This window comes from Paramisgurnus dabryanus, chromosome 2 (assembly GCF_030506205.2).
Source record: "Paramisgurnus dabryanus chromosome 2, PD_genome_1.1, whole genome shotgun sequence".
NCBI lineage: Eukaryota > Metazoa > Chordata > Actinopteri > Cypriniformes > Cobitidae > Paramisgurnus > Paramisgurnus dabryanus.
Window position 1 is genome coordinate 58708370 of NC_133338.1, and position 27503 is coordinate 58735872.

Genomic DNA, 27503 nt, shown 5'->3' on the forward strand with positions numbered 1-27503 from the left:
GGACAGCCACCCTGACATTATCCTGTAGGATACTTTTGTTAAACTTGGGAATTCTTTTTCCCTCAATGATGGCAAGAGGTCAAGGCCCTGAGGCAACAAAGCATTCCCAAATCATAATGTTCCCTCCACCATACTTCACTGTTGGGATGATGTTTTGATGTTGGTAAGCTGTGCCCTTTTTGCTCCATACAGTAGTATTCTTCTAGAACAATTCCACTTTTGTTTCATCAGTCCATCCAATATCTTCCCAATAGCACTGGGATTTGCCAAGGGGCTCTTTTGAAAACTCTCTCAGCAATGTTTTTCGAGAGGGCAATGGCTTCCTCTGTGGTGTTCTGCCATAGACACCGTGCCTGTTCAAAGACTTACGTATGGTAGACTTATGTGCCAGTTACAATTATGCCTTCAAGCCTTTAGCTGTTACTCGTGGGTTCTTCTTCACTTCATGGGTATTTTGCGTTGTGCCTTAGGAGTCATCTTGGCTGAGGGCCCACTTCTAGGAAGGGTAGCTATAGTAACTGTCTCCATTTATAGACAATTTGTCTAACTGTCGACTGATTGATGTCTAAACATTTTGAGATTGTTTTGTATACCTTTTCAGCCTTATGGAGTGCAACAACTCTTGATTTGATATCTTTAGAGAGGCACGGTTCATAAGAGCTGATGCTTATTAAGGACAGCAATCTTAAAATGTTTGAGTGTCTTTTTATCAAATTAAAGTAGAAATAAACCACACCTGAAAACTCATTTTATCATTGGACTCCAGTTTAACAGCTTCTAACACAGCTTCATTAAAGTAATTGATCTATGGGTTCCTCCAGCATTGTGAATGTTTAATCTAGATGTTTTCTAGAATTATTTGTGTATTGTCAGCTTATGCAAATTGTGTTTGTTGTGACCTTAATGAGGATCAAATCACGTTTTTTTGCCCAATCACTGTAGAAAACCAGTTTATTCTTAGGGGTTCACATACTTTTGCTCGTCATGTCAAAATAAGTGCCTGCTGCACACACATTGAAAGGGTTTATGATAAAAGAGTCGCTCACACTCAAAATACTCAGTAATTTAACACTAAACTCTAATTACACATGAGATTAAGTGAGTTTCTGCAAACATGAGCATCTCTTTTATCATAAACCCTGCAGCAGACATTTATTTTGACAAGACACTTGATGCACATAAGTTCACATGACGCACTGAACGCATATTTTATCATGACATGTCACAAACATGACGAGCTAAATGCATGTTTTGACAAGCTTCGGATCGTGCGCCTTTGAAAAAGAAGCCACTGGCCTCCACTGCCCTTGATATAAATCACATAAGAGTTCATGTAAATGAAGAGAGAGGTACTGTCGGAAGTCAGATCATGTATTTACAGATTTCCATGAGCTTTTACATAAAAGTAAAAGTTTATTTGTGTAGCATTTATCGCCATTATACAAATTACTAGCCAGCGCTGGGAAAATAAATGGTTATTTTTGCATATATAATCTATGTGCCATTACAGAAAAGCCATTTGAATTTGACATGCCCAACAACCAATGGGATCAGATGTAGAAAACTTCTCACCATATATATATATATATATATATATATACGACATGGGAATTAACATAAAAATGACCCAAAAACACACATTTTACATGGGATCACGTGTATTTTTGCACATGCTTGTGAAATTTATTTGAACGCATTTGATCACATGTCTACAACTGTACCTCTATAGACCCAACTGTCAAACTTATAAAATTTGCAGATGACACCACTATCATTGGGCTCATCCAGGATGGTGATGAAACCGCATATCGCCAAGAGGTTGGTGAGTTGGTGCTCTGGTGCAGTCAACACAACCTAGAGCTAAACACTGTGAAGACTGTGGAGATGGTGGTGGACTTTAGGAGGCACCCCACAGCGCTATCCCCCCTCACAATATCCAACAGTCCAGTGACAAATGTGGACTCATTTAAAGGACAAGTTCGGTATTTTAGACTTAAAGCCCTGTTTTCAGATTGTTTATGGTGAAATAGAATGGTTTTGACTGAAATTTCGACATTTTCGGCTGCCCTGAGAATTTTCGCTTGTTTGTGTTTCAGCTCAGACCTCTACAATGGCTTTATAGGTGCACTGGAACAATCCTTCCTAAAATGCATTAAACTTTCGTTTACAAAGACGTGAAACTCACCGAGTGGTCAGGGGTGTTCACTGGTATGCTCACACAAAAATCGCTCCAAAAGACGCATTCCAACAGGTTTTATCGTAGTTTTTACCAACTCCATTGACTGTATTAGACGTCCTGTGAGGTACGGTATTACTCCGCGCCGGGAACTTTGTTTCTATTCTTGCAATTGGCAAAGGCGGATTAGCGCCATCTCCTGGGCTGGAGTGTTTATTATTCAAGCTCTAAGCGGAAGAATGTACGGGTGTGAGGCGTTTGGGGAAATAGGTCTACAAGTTAACAACGAATGCTAAAACAGCTGTTGGAAAGCATCTTTTAACGCGATTTTTGTGTGAGCATATCAGTGAACACCCCTGACCACTCGGTGAGTTTCTCGTCTTTGTAAACGAAAGTTTAATGCATTTTAGGAAGGATTGTTCCAGTGCACCTATAAAGCCATTGTAGAGGTCTGAGCTGAAACACAAACAAGCGAAAATTCTCAGGGCAGCCGAAAATGTCGAAATTTCAGTCAAAACCATTCTATTTGACCATAAACAATCTGAAAACAGGGCTTTAAGTCTAAAATACCGAACTTGTCCTTTAAGTTCCTGGGCTCCATCATCTCCCAGGATCTGAAGTGGGAGTCCAACACCAACGTCATCCTTAAAAAGGCTCAGCAAAGGATGTACTTTCTACGACAGTTGCGGAAGTGTGGCCTACCACAAGAACTGCTGGCCATCTTCTACACTGCTGCAGTTGAATCCATCCTCTGCACATCCATCACCGTTTGGTTCGGGGCAGCCACAACACAGATTACAACGCGTAATTAGGACAGCTGAAAAAATCATTGGTGTCTCCCTGCCCTCACTCCAGGAAGCGGGCAGAGAACATCATCAAAGACTGCACGCACCCCGCATACACCCTCTTTAACCTCCTCCCTTCTGGCAGGCGCTACAGAACACTGCGCACCAAAACAACCAGACATAAGAACAGCTTCTTTCCCTCTGCCATAACTGTACTGAACTGCAGTTAAGTGGCGTCAGCCACTCTATGTCCATTCACCACAGTGCATACTTATAATTCTATATACATCTTGCACTCATTACATACATACTACTGTATATTTGTATATCTCATTTGTATATTATGTTAATAGGTTGACATGTGCCTATATGTATATTGTTGTCTATTTTGTACAGTTTGTCTTATCGTTATTGTCATGTATATTGGGTGTTCTTCTGTCTATTGTATTATACGTTTAAATGTTAAAGTATAGGGAGTATTTACAATCTACCGGAAAGAAATTCCTTGTATATGTAAGTATACTTGGCCAAATAAAAAACTGATTCTGAATCTGATTCTATTAGCCAGCTTTGCTTGATTTTTAAAATGAGAATTGTCCTTTAAAAACCCTTGAAATATAAATAAATTACTTTTTTTACATTTTCTACATATTTGATGGTTTAACTAGCATCAGTCCTGTTTTTTAACATTTGTATAACATTACAAAGGTGCAAATGTAAATGATCTAGAATAAAGCAAGATCCTCTGTGTCACTGTAGGATTTTCAGAATGTATACTACTGTATTTAATATTTTACAAGGTTATATAGAGGGTTTTAATGTTTAGGACGTTTGCAAACCAGTACAATGCAGAATGCATATTAAATGCAAATAAATTAATCAAGTAATTTTAGCATGTCAAACTCTACTCCAATCATATAAAATTGATTGTGGCCAGTGAAAATACTGAGTGGCTAATAACTGGAAATGGTTTATGTCAATCCCTGCATGTTTAATGAGAATGACATAATTCATCATCCAGAACATTCAGAGGGTTTTATTTGTGGTAAATAACTCAAAGGTTGAGCTGTGCTCATGGGAGTTGTAGTTGCTCATTGTTAACTGTTCACTCACAGTTCATCATTTCTGTCTGTTCGGTTTTCTTGCGGTATTTCTCGTTCATTTTATGGTGCTTTATAAGTATCTTCTTGTTTTTTAATCCAGTTTTTTCTCTATATTCTGTTGCCTGACTGACTTTTCAACCTGGAAAAATTTCAGCTCATAACATTTTCAACAGCATTACTTTAAATACCATAGGTGCATTCATATGTTATACATATTTACATACATATAAATTGACATGGTAAACTAAGACAAGTTGTTAAGCTTTTAAGTGAAATAAGTTGTTTTATTATTATTAGTCTACCTGATGAAAATGACGTTCATGACTGTGTGTTGTCAACAGTGCCACCTGCAGGCCTGAACAGATAAAAACAACACAAGAGCTTCAAAGCTACTTCAAACTGAATAAGTCACACGCTGATCTACTTCAAACAACTGGAATTTGTGTTCTAGGAAAATATATAATAAAATAAAGTTTTCAATCCTCAAAAGATCAGGGGCTTTTGACAAAACATAAGGGGCTTAAGCCCCCATAGCCCCCTGTGACATTTATTTTTGTAAATTCTGTCAAATATCATTTTCAATAAAATGCATCTTAGTTGAAAGACTTAATATTTCACTTTTTTCAGTGTGTGATACTAATTTAGATAACATGTTATCATTGCTAATTCTGTATGTATGTTACACTACAGTTTTACTTTATTTTTTTCTCTTCTGTTTAAGGACCATTCCCATGTCTGCGTGTCATCTATCATATTAATGAAATGTCTCATATAGTCTCAGTGATGCATGTGTACCGTTTCAGTAGGTTACAGTTTTATTGAGGACAATCACATAAACAATCATGCTATGTACACTATTCTTTATCTATTCTATATATTTAATCATTTTCCTCTTCTTAATGTTTTTTCATGTAATTTAGTTTGAAGCAAGCATAACATTTCTATTTTAATTCATCTTGTGTGGTGACCTTATTTTTATCCAGGGAGACAGTGTGTTATTTAGTAACATATAAATAATTGGATAGTGCCAGAATACTTGTAAGTAAATCCTGATTAAATGTATAACAAATATGTCGTGTTTGTTGTAGTTTAAATAAAAAGCAAGAGAAAAGAAAAACGCGACTCCGGTGGGACTCGAACCCACAACCTTTGAATCACATCGCTAGATATGCCTAGAAGTCCAATGCGCTATCCATTGCGCCACGGAGCCACCTGTTGATCTTCACGAACATTACACTATATTACATTACATTCACACGGAAACTCGTATTACCAGAATGTGTAATTATTTCGTTATACTGTAGTTTTTATAGGTTTTTTTTAAATACCAAAAACATCATCAACGTGGTAACCTTTATCCGCGCCGTCAGTTTGTGGTGTTTTATATTTTTTGGTTTTAATTTTTATGCAACGAGTGAGTTACGCGATGTAGCGATTGGCTGAGACGTTCTGACGTAAGTGACGTCACACGGAAGCGAAAATAAAACGAGACATCAACTTCTCAAACTTCTTTAAACACATTGATTTTTAACTACAAACAAGGTTAAGGGACATTTACACAGTTAATAATAGCACTAGCGCTAAAAGAGGAATGGCGGATCGACTGACTCTTCGCTGTGTTTAACTTTCATTGTGACTACATTGAGATTCATATTAAGGTAGAGACAGTTTGACACTCCTTTACTGTTATTGCTCATATATTGATTATATTTTACGTAACATTAAATGTAATGTAAAGTGTGAACTGTATGGTATTCATCACGGTAAATGTTTGTAAGTGCTCTGTTGTGCGTGGAGGTTAAAGGGACATTAAAGTCTCTCGCCTTTGCCTTATATTTCATAGTTTTTTACCTGGAATAATACAGCAGTATATAATTTGTGAGAGATACGTGTACAAACATGTCTAAATGGCCTGTTTATTTTTACATGTGCAGTATGAGTGACCAGCAGCAGGTGTCGCTGTTACTGCAAGAATGTCATCGACGCGCACTAAGCGGACCAGACGAAGCAGGGTGCGCGCTCCCGCAGCAAAGCGGTAATGACGCAGGCAGTGCAGCAGAGGGCGCCACAATTTAAGATTTTATTTACATTTAAAGGGATCATATGACGTTGCTAAAAAGAACAGTATTTGGTGTAATGCAATGTATTTACTTCATTAAATGATCCCTTTAAACATTTAGCAGATGCTTTTATCCACAGCGACCACAGGACCCAAATGTAAACATGATCATTTGTCTATTGAGACATTTGAATGACATTTTGAAGTTTAAATGACAAAAAAAAAATAGTTTTGGGGTACAATGGACGTGCATTGTTAATCAGTTTTCTTTAGACACTATTTTGACCTTTCATTCTCAGGGTTCTTTCCAGATGATCTAAGCACGCTCTTACAGGAAGCTGCGGACAGGAAGTGGCCCTTCGTAGAAGAGAAATGGCAGTACAAACAATCTGTGACGTCCGAGGACAAAATCAACTCATCTGACCTCATCGGACGACATTTACCTCAGTTACTGGTAATAATCCAGCTGTTGTTTATGAGCAGAATGATCTTGTGTTTGGGATTTTAAAGGGGACATTTCACAAGACTTTTTTAAGATGTGCGTATGTGAAGTTTAAGCTCAAAATACCCCACAGATAATTTATTATAACATGTTAAACTTGACACTTTGTAGGTGTGAACAAAAATGTGCCGTTTCTAGGTTTGTCCTTTAAATGCAAATGAGCGGATCTCTGTACTAAATGTGAGTGTCGTGGTTGGAGAGTGCAGATTAAGGGGTGGTATTATTATAAAAGATCCCCTTCTGACATCACAAGGGGAGCCAAATTTCAATTCTATTCTATTTTTTCACATACTTGCAGAGAATGGTTTACCAAAACTAAGTTACTGGGTTGATCTTTATCACATTTTCTAGGTTGATAGAAGCACCGGGGACCCAAATATAGTACTTAATCATGAAAAACAGTCAGAAGTTCATGATATGTCTTCTTTATTGTGGTGTAACTACAGCGGTTTCTCAGAGACAGCATTGTAGCCGATGAGCCGAAGTGGGCCGTGGCAGTGGTCTTCTTGGTGGATCGTCTTCTCTATTGGATGGACAGCTCTCATGTGCTTCTGAAGATTGCTAAAGCGTTGCACAAACGTTATCCAGAGATCCCCATCGCCCCTCAGATCATCATCAGACAAGCTCGTGTTTATCTGAACGTCGGTGAGCTCATCTCTCTATACGGACTCGTTGGATTCATAAATCTTGAATTGGACCATTATTCATTTCTTGGTTTTGATGTAGGTAAACTGCAGAAAGCAGAGTTCATCCTCAGCAGCCTGATAAATAACAATGGTTTAACAGGTAATGCTTATACTTAACAACTATTTGACCCCTGGTGCTCCTGATGTTTCTGACTGCCGCTGGGTAACTTTTGATTCAGGCTCATGGACGTATGAGAAGATCAGTGACCAGACGCTGGTGCAGGCCGTGAGTCTGCAGGTGAGAGGACAGGTGCTACAGAAGTTAGGTGAGACCGTATAAACAGAGATGATTTCGTTATACTGAAGAGGTGGTTTCATTCGCTTTTAAATATGTTTTTCTTATTGCAGGTCTGTGGATTGATGCGTTTGAATTGATCTGGGCGTCTCTGGTCGGGTTTTATGCTCTTCCCCAACCTGACAAAAAGGTCTGGAGTCTGGTTATGTTTTCTGTCTTAACTGAATGAAACATGCTGTGTTTAATTTATGTCAAAGATTACAGGGGTCCCCTAGCTAAACCCCCCCCCCATCATTGTAGGGTTGCCATGATTTCATAAAGTAAGATGTGATTCTACATTAACATTTTTTGTTAGTCCTGGATCAATGTTTTAATTAAAGAAACACCAAATTAGCCTTAACTCAAACCCTAATCATTTTTACATCTCAAATTATTGTAAAATAAAAGTTTGAGAAGATTTTTTTTAAAAGCTTCTAACCCTAAAGATTACTAAAGATAAAAACTAAAGATCATAATAACTAACCATTTTTACCGTCAACCAGGTGAAAATAATCCACACATAGAGACATTTACTCTGTCTGTCAATTCCTCCACAAAACTTGAGAGAATTTATTTCAGACAGAATTATTTTGGATGAGTTTATTGTTAAATTGGCACAAATAATGGACCGTATCGCTTTGTGGCAGCGCACACTGCAAAAAATGACTTTCTTTCTTAGTATTTTTGTCTTGTTATCAGAATTTTTTTTTTTTAATTCTTAAGTCAGGATCAATTTTCTTGATGTACAAAATGACATAAGAAAATAAGTCTAGTTTTTACACCCAAAATATACAATTTAAGTGAATTTGTGCTTAAAAACAAGCAAAAAAAGCCAATGGGGTAAGAAAAAAATTTCTTCCTTTTTTTGGAATTATGTGTTTAAAAAAAAAGTAAACTTATTTCAAGATTTTTTCTTATCCCATTGGCAGATTTTGCTTGTTTTAAGTCTTTTAAATGTTATTTTTTTGTCTATAAACTAGATTTATTTTCTTATGTCATTTTGCTCATCAAAAAAATCCATATTGATTCAAAAATGCAATATTTGTACTGAAAAAAAGACAAAAATATTAAGTAAGAGAGTAATTTTTTGCAACACAGCATGAGAATTTTAAATTCATGTAGGATTTTAATAAAACCAGGGGACCCCCTAATTTATATTTTCCTCAATGGTTATAGGAGGTCCACGACCACCCACAGTCAACTAGCTGAGTACTCTCATATAGCTCAATGGAAAAGCATTGGGAAGACTGGAAATGCTGATTTAAAAAAAGTGTACACCTTGCGTATGCCAAATGTGTAATTGATTACTCAATCTGCATCATGAACCTTTTTTTATTTTGTGATCAGGGCATCGGGACGTCTCTCGGCATTCTCGCACACATACTCATCTCTATGAATGACAACGACTTTGATGCGCTTCAGAAAATGACTCATATTGACTTTGTAAGATGATCTGAAACGCATTCAGTCTTGTTTTTGTGGAGGTATTTGTTCTGAGATCTCTCTTTCTTTCTCTCGTCTTGATTCAGAGTTTATTGGGAGAAAATCGTAATCGTCTGCTGTCTGCAGCGCGGTTGGCTAAAATGGCTGTTGTGTACAGTCAGTATGGGTCTCTGTATGTCCTGACCAATGTGGTGAGTTTTTACTCTTTCAGAATTTTGAAAGTCAGATTTGTGCTTCGTTTTAATTTATTTAATGTAAGCATCGTTCTGACTTTGTGAATTCAGGCAACAGATTTATAATAGTCTTTATTAAAACACATGTCCTGTATTCAAATGTATAGGCCCGATACAGCAGACGTATTATAATTACATTTACATTGATAGCTAAATAAGGCAGTAAATTATTGTATTCAAGTGTAGAAGTGTGTATAATGTATAATCTTTTTGATGTTGATATTTTAAGCCTTAAATAAAAGAAAGGTAAGTGCAGCTTGTAAATTGTTAAAAATCTTTATATGTCAAAATATCAATAAACCATTTACAAGATAAATAAGCCATTATGATATGAAAGTGATGTACATGCATTGTAACAGTAATAAAAAAATCTAGTTTTCCCCCTTACTTTAAAAACGCTGTATTAATGCGTGTCTGAAATGTGCGGGAGCATGTGACGTCACACACAAAACTCGATTTTATTGATTAGTTGTTGTAGCTCTACTTTTATCCAAAGTGACTTACCGTTGAGGAATAAAACAAGCCATTCATCTTAAGAAAGCAATAAACACCAGAAGTGCCAGTAATAAAAAGTTTTAACGTTCAGATAGTAGAAGACAGTGCACGTAGAGATTAAGGAGAGAGAGACATCGTTAAAAAGGTGTTTTGTGTTTTCATTACAGATTTGTGCAAAACCTATGTGATATTTTCTATCTGTCGATAAAAAAACTTTTCTGAAATGACGACGTTTCTACAAACTGATGATATGCAACTGAAGCATAGTTGTCTTCTTGCAATAAGTCATCACATCGACTGATGTTGTAAGGTTTACAAATATCGCATCCACTGCACTAGCCATTATTTTACATCAAATTAGACATCTAATCCAAACATTAATGCCCTTTGTGACTTACTTGCGTCAGGTGAAATGTGAATAAAGTGTTTCCATTACAGTTTTGCGAAACGGGTGACAAACGTTTTGGCAAGAGGAGAAATTCAAAAAGCTTGTTTTAAAAAGAATGCAGCAGTTTCAAAGCACATAGTGTATATATTTTAATTTACAATAATTAAAAAATTAGGTAAGTATTTTTTTTATTAAAAAATTACATTTGCACCATTTTTATGAAAGGTTAAGACTGCATGGACCTGAAAATGTCAAATGGTGTAACTGCTAATTGCGCCAAAGAAGGATAAATATTAAATATTTTATCCACCCTGATGGCATGTAAGCGTAATCATAAAAACATTTAAAAATATAATTTTATTAGTTATTTCTAAATGTAAATTTTAATGCGTTTTTGTAATATTTGTTCTGACATATGCTGAAAACAGCTCTGTTTTTAAATGATCTTTGACAAATGATGTAAACATGCATGTAAAAAATATTTATATATATTTATATTTTCATAAAAAGTACTAAAGTACTAAAAATTAACGTCACATCATTGACCCAAATACCCTTTTCTGAATTGCCTGAAAAACCACCTCATGCGAGCGAGAAAACTTTTTACAATATATGGAATTTTTGCCAAAATGACTGTTTTTTTATTGGCTGTATTTTCAATTGGCAGTGTGAATTTGAAGGGTAAGAAAATGCAGCACTGTACGTACACACCAAATGTGAATAAAGTTACTAAATCGCGCTATTCACACGTAGTTAGACGCTTGAACATTTTGAGTTAACTTGCTTCATTTGCGCATGAAATTCGTGTCATTCACATGTGAATATCAGATATGAATATGCTCAATTTGGCGGCTTTAGCTAGCAAGTACTCTATATGTATGTATGTATGGATGGATGGATAGATGGATGGATGGATAGATGGATGGATGGATATATAGATAGCCCAAATTAAGTAAATAGCATTTTTAACAACTTACCAGATTGTCCCACCTCCTCACTCACTTTCTTCTTAGCAAGATCCTTTTTATTTCTGTTTCTATAAAAGTAAAAAGATGTTGTACAGCTCTGGGTTTCCACATACTCAACACTGATAATTCTGTGTTTTTGCCTCCGCTCCACATCTTAATACTTTGTTGTAGCAACGAATGATCTTCACTGTTGACTCTCAAACGATTTACGTTTTTCATTTGGTTTCTCATTCCAGGTCGCCCAAGGAACTTGTTTGCTGTCCTACAGTTTCTCTGACAAATGTTCAGCTGAGGAGCAGCACCTTTATCTTGCTTTAGCTAAAGAAGCTTTTGAGATCGGACTGCTGGCGAATACAACGGGAAACGTCGTCACAAGTAAACTGGAGTTACACACTTTACTCAAAGCGTCCTACTGTTTAGCCACAACACACCGATGGATGACAGGCCCGTCTGAGAAAGTCACCACAGCGATGAAAGCGTGTCAGGAAGGCATGACTTTATTATCCGAGTACTCCACTACAGCAGATATCGCTCTGTGTACAGAGATCATGGTTAAGATACAACAGATTAAGTCATTACTAAACGTAAAACCCTTCAGTAATTCAGATCCACGCTCCTTCATCCCCGACAGCTATCGTTCTGTGGAGTTTGGGCCTATGCGGTTCACACTTGCCGATTTCACAAAGTTGATTGACAGTTTTAGAAAGCACCACAGATCGGTGTGTGAGACTTTCGAGATCAATGCTAGGAGGGTAAGAACAGGAGATCGTAACTCGACTCACAGCTGTATCACAGCATTTCAGATAGACACAGAAGCAGAACGCTCCGAGATCACTGCACGCCCCGAACATCCCAGCGACCTGAAGACTTCCAGCCCACGTGAGGAGGTCATGGGTAGATTCATTGAGCAAAGTTTGAGAAAAAAGTCCAGCGGCACATTTTCCTCCAGACAGAATTCATCTAGCAGCGGATCCTCTTTTGTTCTGGTTGACCCGAGTTGTCTTACTGAGATTTGTGATGATGAACAAAGCAGCCATGGATCTTCTGGAGGTCAGGCGAGAAATCAAAGCCATGTCGCTCCTTCGATGCCCAAACTGCAAAGCAGTCAAAAGCAACCGACGCAGGAGCTCTGCATGACTGAAGACGGTGAGCCACCGGTCGCTGGAGATATTGGTAAGAAAAGTCTGAAAGCAAAACCTTCAGTATCTTTTAGCAGTAGTTTAGACTCATCGTATGAACATATACCAGTCCAAACACAAAGCAACATCGAAACCATAGAAGACATACTGGACTCCTCACAGTTTGACTGCGGCGTCGCTTCCCTTTCAATAAACGATCATGAGGCAAAGGTCAGGAGTGGAGATGGGAGCATGTCATCCTATTCGCTGGGCGGCAGCTTTGGATCACGCTCCTCTTGGGAGAAATTGTCCATGAGTCCTGTAAACCAGGGTTCTGAATTAAAACAGAGGAAGGAGAAGACCGATCGAGCGCTTCAGACCCCGACTCTGTCCACCACTGAGAGCGATCCGTTTGAAGAGCTGGGATTTGAGGATCTGTCTGTCCTTGACAAGCATCAAGAGACCGTCGACGTCTCCTCCTCTTCAGAAGATAACGCAGAGTCATGCCACAGATGTTTCAAGAACTGCATGATGGGAAGCGATGTGCTGACAGAGCGTGACTACAGGTGTCTGTTTGCTGGAGTTTGTCATAGTTGCTTAATCGAGAGGCTGCCAAACGAACCGATGAAAGCGCTGGACAGCAGACAGCTAAACCGTTCATACGGTGAGTGCTGTTAACACGTCCTCGCCGTGATGTTTGTTCTGAAAACTCACTCCTTTTTTTCCCGCAGATGCCGTCGTGTTGAAATACTCGAAGGCTTCGGATGTGTGGATGGGCTTTAAAAGCAGCGTTTTTATCGGAGAGATGACCGGTGACTGTGGCACACAGAGACGAGCCGTGGATGTGCAATATCTCCACCAGGAGCAACTGCTGAGCAGGTAACACCTGACCTGAAACTTTTTTTTATTGTGATCTTCCGTGAAACCTGTTTAAGCAGAATCTCTTTCTGTAATCGTCAGATATGTGGGTAAGGAGTATCTGCAGGAGAAGGGACTTCATGCCCACCTCGATGATGTGGAGCGTCAGATGACCGCACAGCACTACGTGAATGAGTTCAATAAACGTCTCTACGACAATAACGTCACGACTCAGATCTTCTTCATCCCCTCAGAAGTGCTGCTGGTATGAATTAAGAAATGATTGTTTGTTTTTCTACGGCCAATAATTAAAAGTAAGAACGCAAGGCACCCGATAGCTGTAAAAGGTCCCGCATACTCTCTCATCATGAGATATTAGGGCCTGGTGTTTTTGACAGAGGAGACTTTTAGTAGCTTTAGATCCTCAACTAAAGATGTCAACTTTAATGTGTTTTATGCGTTTGTTTGTTTCAGGTTCTGGAGAAGGATCGTATTAAAACGTGTTTGTCTGCAGAGCCGTACATGTCTGGAGATTTCATAAAGCTTACAAACAACACAAAACGTACAAAAACTGAGCACGAGGCGACAAAGTTTGGCGTCGCTTTTGGTCATTTTACCTACGAGTTCTCCAACTGTGAGGAGGTTGTGGTGGATCTTCAAGGTGAGAGATTTGTTACAAGAGAATTGTCTTGACTAATATATATGAGATGTTTTTCTCAAATCACTTTAGTTGTTAAATAAATATTATTTATTCAGATTATGTTGTAGGTGGAGTATATATATACAAACATATTACACATGATCACATGATCATTTTCAAATACAGTCCACAATTAAATATCGTCACTGTTACACAAATTCATCTTTCTGTTTGCTTTGATACAGTGATGATACATTGTACCGTTACTGTATTGTCCTTGTACTGTCAATGACAATGCAGTGACTGGGTGATGGGACAGTGACGATGTAGTGATTGGAAGTGGGACAGTGACGATGCAGTGATTGGTAGTGGGACAATGACGAAGCAGTAATGGGTAGTGGAACAGTGACGATGCAGTGCTGTGCTGAAGTGGGACAGTGACGATGCAGTGATGGGTAGTGGGACAGTGGAACAGTGACAAATCATTGATGGGACAGTGACGATACAGTGATGGGTAGTTGAACAGTGATGATGCAGTGATCTGCTGTAGTGCGACAGTGACAATGCAGTGGTGGGACAGTTACAATGTACTGTAGTGGGACAGTGAAGATGCAGTGATGGATAGTGGAACAGTGACGATGCAGTGATGTGCTGTAGTGGGACAGTGATGATGCAGTGATGGGTAGTGGGACAGTGGAACCGTGACAAATCATTGATGGGACAGTGGCGATACAGTGGTGGGACAGTGAAAATGCAGTGATGGGTAGTGGAACAGTGATGATGCAGTGATCTGCTGTAGTGCGACAGTGACAATGCAGTGGTGGGACAGTTACAATGTACTGTAGTGGGACAGCGATGATGCAGTGATGGGTAGTGGGACAGTGACGATGCAGTGATGTGTACCGGGACAGTGAAAATGCAGTAGTGGGACAGTGGTGATACAGTGTTGGGACAGTGAAGATGCAGTGATGGGTCAGTGAAGATGCAGTGATGGGTCAGTGAAGATGCAGTGACATGACAGTGACGATGCATTGACAGTACAGTGATGATACAGTATTCATTCCTTCATGCTTGAGGATATTTTGTTGACACTTGAGATAAAATTAAAAAGCTCATTCTAATAGTTAGTATCTTCCTCTATGTTTTCTGATCAGGATGGGTCACGAGCAACGGTAAAGGTTTGACCTATCTGACAGATCCCCAGATTCACTCCCTCAGAAAGCCGAGGTCAAGCAACTTCAGACAGACTGGAATCAACAACTTTCTCAAATATCAACATGGAGATGAATGTAATGAGATCTGTCACGCGGCTGGACTCAAGATAATTGACACACAGAAATTACTTCTATAAAAGACTAATAATAATATTATATTTATAATATAATATATAGGGCCGGTTTACTAGACGGGGATCAAGTCTAGTCCTAGACTAAAATACATGTTTGCACTGACATATCTTAACACTGGTGTATCTTAACATATATCTGTGTCATTGTTTTGTCTCAAGATGCACACCAGTAATGTTTTTTGTAAGGTTTGTTAGTAAAAACTACTTAAATATATAACTAATATTAACAAAGGCCCAGCCCTGGATTAATCTAAACCCTGTCGGTTAATTTGACCGTGAATGTAATCCTATGGTGTGAAAGTGCTGTCAGTTAATGAATTTGTGACATCTGAGCACAGAAACTTATGGATTGAATAAATTTGAGTTTCATTATGTGAAATAGTTGTGTCACCTTCAGATCTCATTTCACTTCTCATCAGTGGTTGGTTGCATAAACCATTTAGACTAGTCTTACAAGTTAGTCATCACTTTTTTTGTGATCATAAATAAACATTTTGACTGATCTCATTTCAATCTGAAAAGTAAGACTGATTAGCCCTTACTAATTGCTAGTTGGTCAGACTAGTCTCATAGTCTTAATTTACTGACTATGTTTAAATGCAACTGGCCGCAGTTCTTTAACACGGTCATGGGACTGTGACATCACTCACTGTTGTGTCTTATGACTGAAACCAGAATAACTTCATTCCACATTTCCATCAGAATCTCTCTCTCTCTCTCTCTCTCTATTTATCTCTGTGGTAGTGAGGGAGGATCATTATTAGATTATTACCTAGACATTATCATTGACCTCTTTATTAGTGACCTGGTAGTGTTTTAAATACATCTTAAAGACTTGTGTTGTAAAACTAATAAAAATTCATTTATTTGATCTGTAGAATCACTCATTTATATGTTAAGTGTTTTAGATGTACAGAAAATACAGTAGTTGATATTTGTGTCACGAGTACTTTGATGTCATCCGCCTGTCAGTTCTTGCAGCGCCGCGTGTGTCGAAAACGCATTTTTACTTCGGCTTTATTAACTCTACAGTAGGATCTGAAATCTTTTCTTCTTTTTTTTGCCATAATACAACAGTAGCCTACAATGAGAAGGATTGCAATTAAACAAAAGTATACAAATATTACACAATCAACAAAAAAAGAGTTAATAATAAATAAATAAAATAAACAAACAAAAAATGAGAAAAGGGTGTCATTTAACTAGCAATGTCATATTTGCTTGTAATCTTATAAGCTCTGTGATTTTTTTACTTTTACAATTCTTTAGCATAGTACAATATTTCTTAAGCTCATTTTTAAATGAGAGAAATTTGGTTTAGAGTCAGACGGATCTGAAATCTGTTGGACACCGATGAGCAGGTAAGTGACGTCACGATAAGATGATAAACAGGGAAGTGTTCATTAGTGATGGGAGAAACAAAGCTTTTTCGAAGCTTCGAATCAATTGAACCAATTGCTTTGAAAATTGATTCAGTTTATCTAAGCGTTCGAAACACCACGCACGCTGGCGACACCTGCTGGTAGTGATCTAGCCAAACATTTTACACTTTTTTGAATGACAAAATGATAGCAAGATTTTTATTAAAATATTTTTTTTTTATATTTAACCTAAGACATAATTAAAAGTATATGATTCGTTTTTAGCTTTATTCGGGGCACTCCCCTTTTTTCCATTTTTTTTGCACCCCCCTTTTTTTTGCACATTTTTGTCATTAAATCTGTCTATAAACAATATTCAGACAAATGGTAGTGTTATTAGTGGTTATACTAGTCTTTTGTGATCAACTCTTGTCTAGTGGTGATTAATCGGATTTTCGAAACAGTCATGACGTAATGAAGCCTCGTTTGCTAAATTCACGTGACTGGCCAGTTTGAAACAAGCTCCGAACCAATTGATTCGAAACAAAAGATTCGTAAGTGTTTCGAAGCCTCATGAAGCAGTTCTTCGAAAGCGACCATCACTAAGTGTTTATGTGTAGAGTGTGGTGTAAGTTACTGACAGAAACACATCGATCCGTTAAACTTGTCTGAAGCTCGCGATCACAGGACAACATGAATTCATTGCTTTACTTTGGTCTTTTAATGTTTGTGACGGGGATCTGTTCAGGACATAAACCTCATCCATGCCGTAAGTCTGAATAAAGAAGAATCTAACTTAGATTTAAACTTATTTAGCTCACCTCAGTGGTGTGAAGCAATATATTCAATTTTTTTCATGTAGCATCTCAATGTTATGATCATTCACAACACGTTTGCTTTAGAAAATGGTTATTTTAAATAGAGACGAGTCCACAGTTTTGAACCTCGGACTGTGAGGGGTTGTAAATGAGTTTAAAGGTTTGTTTTTAATAACTCTCAGGTTCTCCACCTCTGCTCTCTGGAAGTCTGTCTGTGGTGAGTTTATTTTTACTGATATTAACATTAATAAATCAGGAAATTGACCATGGTTTTATTCTTGTGAAAGTGTAGTAACCATGTTTTTTTGTATATTGATTACTATCAGCAAAACTGTGGTTTTACTACATTAACCATGGTTTAACTATGTTTTTTTTAAACCATGATTATTTTGTGTTTACCATGGTTTTACTACAGTAACCACGTTTTTTAACTGTAGTAAAACAATGTTTAATCGCAAGTGCTCATATAGGGATTGTTAATGTACGTCACCGCAGTGTTGCATTATGGGACGTGGGCGCCATGTTTAGAGGCACCGCCGACCGCTATGCCATTTAATTGTGGGTGTGTTAAGCTAAAACTAGGTAAACTTGAAGAAGAACCGAAGAAATTTAGGAGTTTGAAAGAAAAAGAGAAGGGACCCTATCGGGAGAAACTAAGTGCTACTGCCAAAAAACTTTATTTGGACAAATAAACAACAGATCCATTTGATTTAGCAGCCCATGACTGGATTACGGATCCAGACGCACTACCTCCGCTCACATATCTGTTATTATTACCTTGTTTTTGGATTGAGTGCATACACTTTGCAGGAGTTTAAGAGCTATAAATCCCTTCAAGCTCATAGTAAGATGACATTCTTCTTTCGGAGTTTTATGACGGTTGGCAAACCAGCTAAAAGAAATATGCCATTTACTTACAATGTATACGTATCTTAATGAATCTATAAAAAAATATCCGTTTTATTCTGTGCAATGAATCAACACATGTATATAAGATGGCTCTTCTGTTCTTGGCCAAGTTATTAAAACAAACAAAATGCTAAATATTCAGCTAACGTTATGTTATTTCAAAGAGTCACAAGCAGTGGGTTTGAGCAGTTGCATTTAATAAAAAATATTTGTTATAATCGTCAAAATTGTCTAAAGATTTATTTTTATAACTCTTGTGGTTATGTTGATCAGAAATGAATGAATAACGTTACATAATTTACATTTACAAGTTAGTTTGACAGTGTTAGCATAAAAACAAGACAATTTAAGTGGTTCTGCTTTTATTAATCACAAATTACTGAATGACTGAAAATGCAGCAAACACACTCTATAGCTGATGCAGGGATTTTTTTGAAAAGTAAAAGTTTTTTCTCCTGATTGCGGCAGGCAAACCACGCGATCCGGCGTCTTTTCGTCAGCTCCTCCACCGGCTCCCCCAAATAAAAGCTGAAAAAACGTATTCCGTTGTTCAGTTTCCTCCCTGAACGATCGTGTGACCTGCTGTGGCAGTTCTTGATCGAGCAGTACTGACTAAACATATCCAAGTTTATTAAAATCTCGACAGAAAATACAAAAACAACCTCCAACACACTAACTCAAATACAGCGGGATAGGAGGCGATCCTGCAAATATGGCGGATTACTCATAATGCCACACGGCGTGACGTCAACTCCACATTCCCTATAATGAAAAGTCCTTACCGGTTTCTCCACAGATAGTTTTATTTGAACAACAATGTTTAAAACAGATCCACTGTGATATAAGTGCTCGAAAATAAACACCTGACCTGCGTGACGTCACTGAGTCAGCGTCGACACAGAAATCACTGAAGCATAAATAACGAGTGTCCGTACACTTCCTGAAGTCATCTGTTTCAGGATATTCTGCCATATTTATAAAACGTCACGTAAGGGTCTGATCAGGACGCACTTTTGCTTGATTGGCTGCTGCAGGTTTTTGGAAAATAAACCGTTCTTTCCAGAACCAATTAATAACGTCCTGGGAACGTTCTTTTTAAGTTTTATTTTTGCAACCATAAAATAACGTTGCAGGGTGGTTATTTTTAAAATAACCTAAAAAATGCTATAGACGGTTTCAGTAGTAACAACATAAACAAGCGGCTGTCATGGTCCGCACGTAACTTCCGGTAAACTACGTTTAAAGAACTTTGTTGTTATTCTTAGCGTAGTTTATTTATATAAGCAAAAAAAAAAAAAAAAACACATAGATTACCTAGGACACCAAAACATTTTTTATTTTCGACGAGGCATTTGTTCAAGAGATCAGTTTAGCTTTAGCAACTAGTCAGACCATTAAACAAACGAAACCGGAAGTAAAGTTCGGATCCAGACGTGTATCGCGTCAGCGCACGTGCGTCCGATGAAACCGTCTGTACAGAACGTCCTCTGTGTTTTTTATTTAGTAAGTCTGTTTGAATAAATAATAATATATCTCAATCTATGTACATTTTCAAATTAAATAGGCTTTATGCCCAGCTGCACTGCTTCTGGCTGAAGTTCAGGACGTAGTGCAGCTGGGCATAAAGCCTATTTAATTTGAAAATTTACAATTATTTGGTTTGACGTGTAACGTAAGAATTTTATTAAAGTAAAATTATTAAAGTATTTCACAAGCATCTCAATATTATGATCGTTCACAATCAAAAAACATTTGCATAATATTGACAAGAATTAGAAAATGATTCTTCTAAATAGAAAAACAAAGCTAGTTTAACGTCCTCTTAATGTTAAAATAACTTTATTCTAATGTTAAACTAACCTTAAATTAACGTTCTGCTTTTGTAAAGAAAACTTTCCTGGCTAACCAAAAACAAACCTTGGAAAATAACCTTCTGGGAACAAACATTTGACAGGCGCTCTTATGTATGTCGATGACATTATTTGGGCATCGTTTAAAGATTTATAGATTTCACATCTGAAATGAAGGGGTTCATTCTATGAACTTCGCATTTTTGAGAAATGATCACAAGATCAAATTTAGGATGCTTTCTATGCAGCATTTTATAAATGAGGTCCCTGCAGTGGTCTCCTTATTAAAGATTATTTTGAAACCCAGATGGAGGAAAGAAATGAAGAGCTTCCACACTGAACCTTGTTCCTCTCTCTTTCTCTCTCTTCTCTCTCAAGAGTGCTAAAGAAGGTCAGAACTGGGCTGTTGCCAAATATCGCTATGATGCGTTTGGGCAGCGCATTCGTTTGTGGGAATTTGGAAAATATGACGACAAATCATTTCATCTGAACATGTTGTTCCTCTTTCGGGAGGTAAAGTCGCACTCACACAGAGGAACTGAAGCACAATCATGAACTGCTTACTGACGGCCACGTGTTCCTAAACCAGAATTTCTTTTTGTTTTTTCTTCATGTGTTTCATTAGGGTGTGGTTTACACCATCAGTTACAGGAACAAGACCTGTCAGAAGAATCTCCTCAACACGACCTTTCACCCATCAGAGATTCCTCGTAACGCCTCTCTGATGTCACAGGTAGTTTTGGGAGGTTCCTCTGGACCAGGTGAAGGTCTGCTTGTCAACACCTGGACAGGAGTCGTACCTGAGACTCAAGGTTAAGTCACGTGACTTTTACTTCAACACATACTACACAGATTGTCTAAAGTTTGTTGAGTATCAAGACAACCAGCTTATTTTCAATCAGGACCCCAAAGCATTTTATGGTCTTACGCCTTCCACAGAAGAGAGATAAATATATTTAGACCAATTTCAGCCAGTATAACAAAAAATGTTTCTGGACAAAATCATCTACCCTGTCTTTATCTTTAAATGTTCATAATGTAGATGGCGTAAAGTTTATAATGACGGGAGGTTCGGTCGTCTGTAACCCACTGGTGGACTCATTGTGTAAATGAAGTCCTTTATTATTTCTGCAGGTAAATATCTGGCCACTGTCACAGAATTCGGCTGCATCCCTGTCTCGATGTTATACTATACAGCAGAGACGGGCTGGGTGGTCACCAGGTGAGACAGGATTAATGTATGTGGTTGTGATGAATGATAAATAAACACACTTCCCAGTAATTATGTCAAACTGATTTTTTTTGCAGCTATTTTAACGCAGTAACCGGGATCGAGGACCCTGACGATTTAAACCCTCCGTCCTTCTGCACTGGCATACAAACAGAAGAAGAAAAACTCAATTTCTTTAGTGCCTTTTTCTAAAGAAAACAAAAAACATATCATTTTTAACCTCCATACTGTAACACTTCTAGTAATGTGAATGTGTTTTATTAACCTGTTATCAAATTTAAATCATCAAACTACTTCTCTTTCTGATTTAGAGTTCACAGACGTGAACATGTTTTAGTTTTACTAAATGATAATGCAAGTCTCTTTTGATTCGAGCGTTTATGGAGAAATTATTCTGCAGCTACAGCTGAACAACTATAAAAATCTTTTTTATAAAGAGAATAAAAACTTTCAACAATTTGGATGAGAATTGTTTGTTTTTCTATAACATCTAAATCTCACGATTCACACACACAAATTCATTGTCTCCCTCTTTATTGCTTGCTTGCATCATTCAGAAACTTTTTAAATCCTTAAATGATGAGACTATTTCAGGAGCTGCTAATAATGAACTCCTTATGATCCACATCAGTCAAACACAGATCATCTAAGAGTGATAAACAGTGAATATCATAAAGCATTAAGAAAGAAGGAAGTGTTAAATACTGACTGAAAACAGTTTATTTGTGCTGTAATCTGACATGAAAAACTCTGAAACAAACAGCCTCAATAAATGTTTAAGTCCACTGCAAAAAATGACTTCTTACTTCATATTTTTGTCTTGTTTTCAGTACAAATATAAAAAAAGCTGGCATTTTAATTCTAATGAGCATTATGGCCTAAGAAAAAAAAGTCTAGTTTTAAGATTAAATTTAAGTGCATCTGTGCTTAAAACAAGCAAAAGTATTTGCTAATGGAATAAGATTTTTTCTTGAATTAGGTGTTGAAGGAAAAAGTTCAAGATTTGTTGTTTGCTTGTCTTATGCACAAATTCACTTAAATTGTATTTTTTTATTCTAAAAATAGACTATTTTCTTAGGTCATTTTGCTCATCAGGAAAATGCATCTTGATTTTTGAATTTTTAAATATTTGTACTGAAAACAAAACAAAAATACTAAGTAAGAAAGTTATTTTTTTGCAATGTTTATAAAGAAACTTTAAGTCATGTTGTTAATAGTTAAGGATGTCTTGATGGGTTTTGATTTTAATACAGTAAATGAATTATTGATGAAGATGATTGTTTAATTCTTAACAGCTAAACTGATTTCTAAATATTTCCCTAAAGCAAGCACATTTAACCTGCCTAAAAGCCAAAACCATCTTAAGTTGAGCTCTTTCACCAAATCAAATGTTTATTTTTAAGAAATTGCATAAGAATGAAGAAATGTTGCTGCCTCAAGAACAAAAGATTTGTATATGATTAGTGTCAAACTAAACACAAGAGCAGAAATATTTGTAAAAGTATTTTAAGCGTTCGTTCAGATTTAACCAAGTGCTGAATTAATCCTCAGGTGTGATCATTTTAAAGGAAGAGTTTAGGATGTTTTGGTTGTTGTTTACCCCCTCACTTCATCCAAACCCGTACGCTGGATATCTTATTTAATAGAGACGTCATTCATACTCTTAATCCTCTAAACACTTGTGTGGTTTTACTGTGAGAAATCTGATCATATTGACTCCTGTCTGACAGATGAGAATTAGCAAGAAGTCTTTAGATTATGAAAAGACAAGCAGCTCTGAACTAAACACGTTGTCTTTGGCAGTAAAAGATCTGATCTGTTTCCTGAGTGAAACTGTGGAATTGTGGAAGTGAGCATCTGATTGGCTCTGTGATGAGCGAGCGTTTACGTCATAAGGAGGCGGTGCACGTGCTGCAGCTGCTGCTGTGATAGGACGAGGCAGTGTCTCTGCTCGTTACCGCGGGAACAGGGAATCGCCACTCTCCCGACCAGCACGGAGCCGCCGCTCCTCTGCTCGTCTTTGGCCTGAAAGAGAGAAACACACGAGCGATTATTGAGACGCTGCGCCATCGTGAAGCTTCACAGAGATGTTTGTGAGTTTGGGCATCAGACCTTGAGGAAAGAAGTGGCCGGGAACGAGGCGAAATCAGACGGCACACGAGCGCCAGGCTGCTGAGAGACGACGTGCTGCGACACTTCAGCCTGAAACAACAAGAAAACATCTTCAGCACGTCAGAAATGAGCACACAGGCCCGGTGTTATTATGGGATGTAATCACTCTTACCCTCACTTTATCCAGGGTCTCGTTCAGAGAATTCAGTCTGGCCGTCTGCTCCAATAGCTGAGCACTCGCACTCGCTGCAGACAGACAGATATCAGAGACCATTAAAGAGACAGACAGACAGAAACATTAGAGTCTATTAAAATAGAGCTGCAAAAACTTATCGATAAAAATCGCTAATGAAATTTGTTGTCAATGAATTTAATAATGGATTAGTTGGTCTGTGACGTCACATGCTCCAGCACCGTCAGACACGTGTCTGATTCATAAAGTGTTAACTGTGCAAACTCTGTGTATGTTTTGATCATCGTTCTGAATCCGATCTCTAACAAAATTCCTTTACCAAAATGCAATCAACTCAGCTTTTTGCTCAATTTTTTTTGCTCAAAAGAAATCTACCCATATTAAAAACGTTTATAACTTAAAGAATATAGCTGGATATCCATTTATTTTGTCCCCTTTTTGATTCCAAATGTAAACAGCAATTAACAATATAGAAAATTAAAGAAAATCTATCTACTCAAGTTAAGATATAGTGACAACGGTGACGGTCAAAAAGTTTGTTTGACCTCGCTCCTTCACGCACACTTGCTGTGGTAAATCTTCATCATAAATACAATACATAAAGCGCCCTCTATTGGCGTGACAGAAAACTACACCACCTGCATAACCAAATGGCTCCTATAACGAGGATCTGGCACACCAACAGTGACAGAAGCAAAAGCGCAAATGAATGCTGGTTGTTAAACTATTAATTTCATCCTTTAATATGATGTTTGTATTTGTTAATTTTTTTTTTTTATAAAAATAGTACAAAACTACAAACATCTGTTTTAAAGTAAGAGGGAAATCCAGGTTTTTAATACGGTTACAACTGTGCCATATCATACCGTTCATGATAATAGCGATATAATTTTTTTACATGACATGACATAAATATGTAATTTTGCGATATAGATGATATAGCAACGCGATGACGTATGGCGCATTTACGTTCCCTAACGCGCACAGCAACAACACCGTCAAGTAGAACCAGACTGTGAGGGTACGCGAGGAGGATATATTAGCAGCTGGTGATGTGCGGCCAAAAAGTAAACAAATGACTCTACCCGAGCATCACTGTGCAAATTACTTTAGTTACTGTTATACTCAAGTGTTAAGGAGTAACGCTGACTGAATTTAAAAACAAAATTTTTTTCACATTTAGGAAAATCTAGTTATACTGACACATGTTTACTTATTATTTAATTAGACAGATCCATCTTTTCTATTTATTTTTCATTATATGATGTGATCTGATGAGTTTAAAGCGGTTTGTTTCTTCCACGAGCGCATCTTGCAGTTTACTCCTGGGTCCTAAAGTACACCTGATTTACACAACATACGCAGACCATAAACACAGACAGATGACTTGATGATTTGTCCCTGTGTTTAATTGAATTGAATTGGATATAAACATCTGATTTATTCACTTGTGTTTTATCTCAACTAGATGAATGTTTATCTTACAACCCCAAATGTGCCATGATTACTGTTAAGGATTAATGTTATTTATGTGATGTTTATGCAAACAAAAGTGCACTTACATATGAAATCAATTTAAAATAACTTGAGTCACTGGGATGTGTTGGGAGTGTATGGGAAACTGGTAGAAAATCTGTGGTAGTGATGTAAAAATGTTCATACCATTTCATCTTTCAAAATATCAAAAAGATTATATTACAAAAACTCTAGTAGTGTCTGGCTTTTACACTTTTAAAAGTACACTTCCACACGTGAATACCCTCATTTAGTGCCTTATTTAGCTATAATAAGTGAAGAATATTTTATCGGATTAATCGATTATGAAAATAATTGTTAGTTGCAGCCCTGCATTTAACAGAGAGAGAGAGACAGACAGACAGACCTGGTGTTTTGCCGGTGATGTCCACCACTTTGACTCCAGCACTCATCTTCAGCAGGTTGTTTAGCAGAAGATCCGTCTTACGGTACAACGATCCTGAAAGGCCTTCAGGTATGACTCCCTCCTTCATCCCCGTCATACGAGCAACCTTCAGGGGCGGCAGAGACGCCAGCTGCTCGCGCATCTTCTCAGCCTGTGAGTGGAGGTCAATCATTAAAATCTGAAGGTCAGACTGAGCAGATATCATCAGTTCAGATCCAAACAAACAGATCTGTTCTCAGTCAGTAGCCATGTTTACATCACCATGATTTTATGAGCCCAAAGAAATGAGAATCAAGATGATAAATCCCTTCTGACTTATGCGTTAAAGAGTAAATGTGAAAAATGGGAGATAGAAACGCATATGCTGAATAAATTCGAACATAGTGAACATTAAACTAGGGATGCACCGATACCACTTTTTCCATCTCCGATCCGATTCCGATGCCCGAATTCTGAGTATCGGCCGATTCCGATATCTGCCGATCCGATACTACTGTATTTTTCTTGAACAATTTAAATTACACACAGACACACATGCACACGCACGCACGCACGCACTCACACACACTATACAAATGTGTAGTGTGCTTTCTGCTAAATCTAGCATAATATAATTATATTATATATAATTATACTTTTAAATGTAAAAACCAATAATTTAAAATGATTTTATTTTACAAGAAGTTACAAGAACATTAGTAATTATTAACCATGGCAGTGTTTATGAGAAAATAAAATAGACACGTTTGATCAAATAAGTATGCTAAATATATTTTCCTTAATTGCGCAAAAAGTCACAGTAAAAAAGCTTTAGTGTGCAGATAGTTATTTTGGGAATTATGCACTTAACGGGACCTTTTATGCACATTTCGGGTGCAGAATTGATGCGCCTAAATCATAGTGAGTGCGTCTAAATCATACTGCGCTTCCTGGGTGCAGCATTGATGCTCTAGAAGCATCCTCACATGGGAATAGTCGCGCCGCAATGGAAAGTTACGTTCATAACTATTAAAACCCAAAGAGATTAGATGCATCGTGTGCTCAGCACATACTGAGTTGCATCCATCCAACAGTTTACTGAGACTTTATAAAATCAGATCTTTAAAACAGCCTTCAGTTATTGTGTGTGTTCGTGTGTTGAATGACGCGTTTCATCCGTCCGCTTCACCTGTGCATTAACTCGGCACATACTGAATTGCATCCATCCAACAGCTTCCTGAGACTTTATAAAATCAGATCTTTAATAAAGCCTAACGTTACAGTTATCTTGTGTGTCTGTGTGTGTTGAATGACGCGTTTTTATCCGTCTGCTTCTCACCAGTGGATTAACTCAGTTTGCAAGTAAGTTACAGTGTTTCTGTGAACATTAATATCTTAAATTTGCATTTGTTCCTTCACATGAAGCTATTGAGTGTAAGATGACTTTGATTATAGTGCATAAAAACGTTTATGGTGCTCTTATAATACTTGGTCGTTTTAATCGCTTGTCAGTGACAACCATGGGTAACGTGCAGTATCGGAATTGGATCGGTCCTGTTAGTCCGATATCCGATCCAGCAAAGAAGGCCGGATCGGCCCCGATACCGATCCAGAATATCGGATCGGTGCATCCCTACATTAAACCCACGTGACTGATAGTCTAGCTGTCGCTGTCTTTATCATAAATGGGGCTTGATGTTGTCGTAATGCCCTGCATCAAAAACTCTGAATTCCTCCTTCTGTGCACAGCATTCAGTTTGACGATTACAAGCTGCACTGATAGAACATTTATATCTTACCCAATCATTACTAAATGCAGTAATGTCTCTATTTTTTAAGTGTCTCTTGTTTTATTTACTGCTGGTTACTAGATTACCAATACCACCGTCATTTGCTCAAAAAACTTAAAGTGCCCGTATTATGAATAACTCACTTTTTCTGGGTTTTGGGGTGTTATTTTGTGTCTCTGATGCTCCCACACGCATACAAACTTGGAAAAAAATCCATCCATGCTGTTTTGAGTGAGATACAGGTTTCTGAATGTCCTCTGCCT

The 27503-nt window shown here is 37.5% G+C and overlaps 3 protein-coding genes and 1 non-coding gene across 6 annotated transcripts in view; 2 read left to right on the forward strand and 2 right to left on the reverse strand.

Annotated features, from left to right (window-relative positions):
- Nucleotides 1–5183: 5183 nt before the first annotated feature.
- On the reverse strand, nucleotides 5184–5274 carry trnar-ucu (transfer RNA arginine (anticodon UCU)). Its single transcript is given in 2 exon segments — nucleotides 5184–5219; nucleotides 5238–5274. It is a non-coding gene; the product is annotated as a tRNA-Arg (tRNA).
- A 242-nt stretch (nucleotides 5275–5516) lies between these two features.
- On the forward strand, nucleotides 5517–15455 carry alpk1 (alpha-kinase 1). The gene is made up of 14 exons (XM_065261908.1): nucleotides 5517–5722; nucleotides 5999–6099; nucleotides 6423–6577; nucleotides 7072–7270; nucleotides 7352–7411; nucleotides 7491–7577; nucleotides 7660–7736; nucleotides 8933–9028; nucleotides 9115–9219; nucleotides 11349–12894; nucleotides 12962–13109; nucleotides 13191–13353; nucleotides 13563–13749; nucleotides 14883–15455. The coding sequence occupies exons 2-14, from the start codon at nucleotides 6000–6002 to the stop codon at nucleotides 15077–15079; spliced, it is 3120 nt and encodes a 1039-aa protein (XP_065117980.1). The 5' UTR covers nucleotides 5517–5722; nucleotide 5999; the 3' UTR covers nucleotides 15080–15455.
- Nucleotides 15456–16999: 1544 nt separating this feature from the next.
- Nucleotides 17000–21706, forward strand: epdl1 (ependymin-like 1). The gene is made up of 6 exons (XM_065261909.2): nucleotides 17000–17206; nucleotides 17438–17472; nucleotides 20393–20527; nucleotides 20640–20826; nucleotides 21149–21236; nucleotides 21323–21706. Exons 1-6 carry the CDS (start codon nucleotides 17131–17133, stop codon nucleotides 21435–21437), a joined length of 636 nt encoding a protein of 211 aa, XP_065117981.1. The 5' UTR covers nucleotides 17000–17130; the 3' UTR covers nucleotides 21438–21706.
- Nucleotides 21707–21947: 241 nt separating this feature from the next.
- dctn1a (dynactin 1a) overlaps nucleotides 21948–27503 on the reverse strand; it is a 32472-nt gene continuing 26916 nt past the window's right edge. For all 3 annotated transcript variants that reach the window (XM_065261907.2, XM_065261906.1, XM_065261904.2), the window contains 4 exons: nucleotides 25433–25622; nucleotides 23530–23603; nucleotides 23358–23447; nucleotides 21948–23270 (listed from right to left, as the gene is read on the reverse strand). In XM_065261907.2, coding sequence (XP_065117979.1) covers nucleotides 23130–23270; nucleotides 23358–23447; nucleotides 23530–23603; nucleotides 25433–25622 — 495 coding nt within the window. In that variant the 3' untranslated portion in view covers nucleotides 21948–23129. The remainder of the gene's footprint in view (nucleotides 23271–23357; nucleotides 23448–23529; nucleotides 23604–25432; nucleotides 25623–27503) is intronic.

Bases quoted from the DNA above. Each gene is read 5' to 3' on its own strand.
- alpk1 (XM_065261908.1), top strand. From the start codon at position 6,000: ATGAGTGACCAGCAGCAGGTGTCGCTGTTACTGCAAGAATGTCATCGA. The intron at 7,412-7,490 runs GTAATGCTTATA...CTTTTGATTCAG, and splicing joins AAATAACAATGGTTTAACAG to GCTCATGGACGTATGAGAAG. The intron at 13,110-13,190 runs GTAACACCTGAC...TGTAATCGTCAG, and splicing joins CAGGAGCAACTGCTGAGCAG to ATATGTGGGTAAGGAGTATC.
- epdl1 (XM_065261909.2), top strand. From the start codon at position 17,131: ATGAATTCATTGCTTTACTTTGGTCTTTTAATGTTTGTGACGGGGATC. The intron at 17,207-17,437 runs GTAAGTCTGAAT...AATAACTCTCAG, and splicing joins ACATAAACCTCATCCATGCC to GTTCTCCACCTCTGCTCTCT. The intron at 17,473-20,392 runs GTGAGTTTATTT...TTCTCTCTCAAG, and splicing joins TCTCTGGAAGTCTGTCTGTG to AGTGCTAAAGAAGGTCAGAA.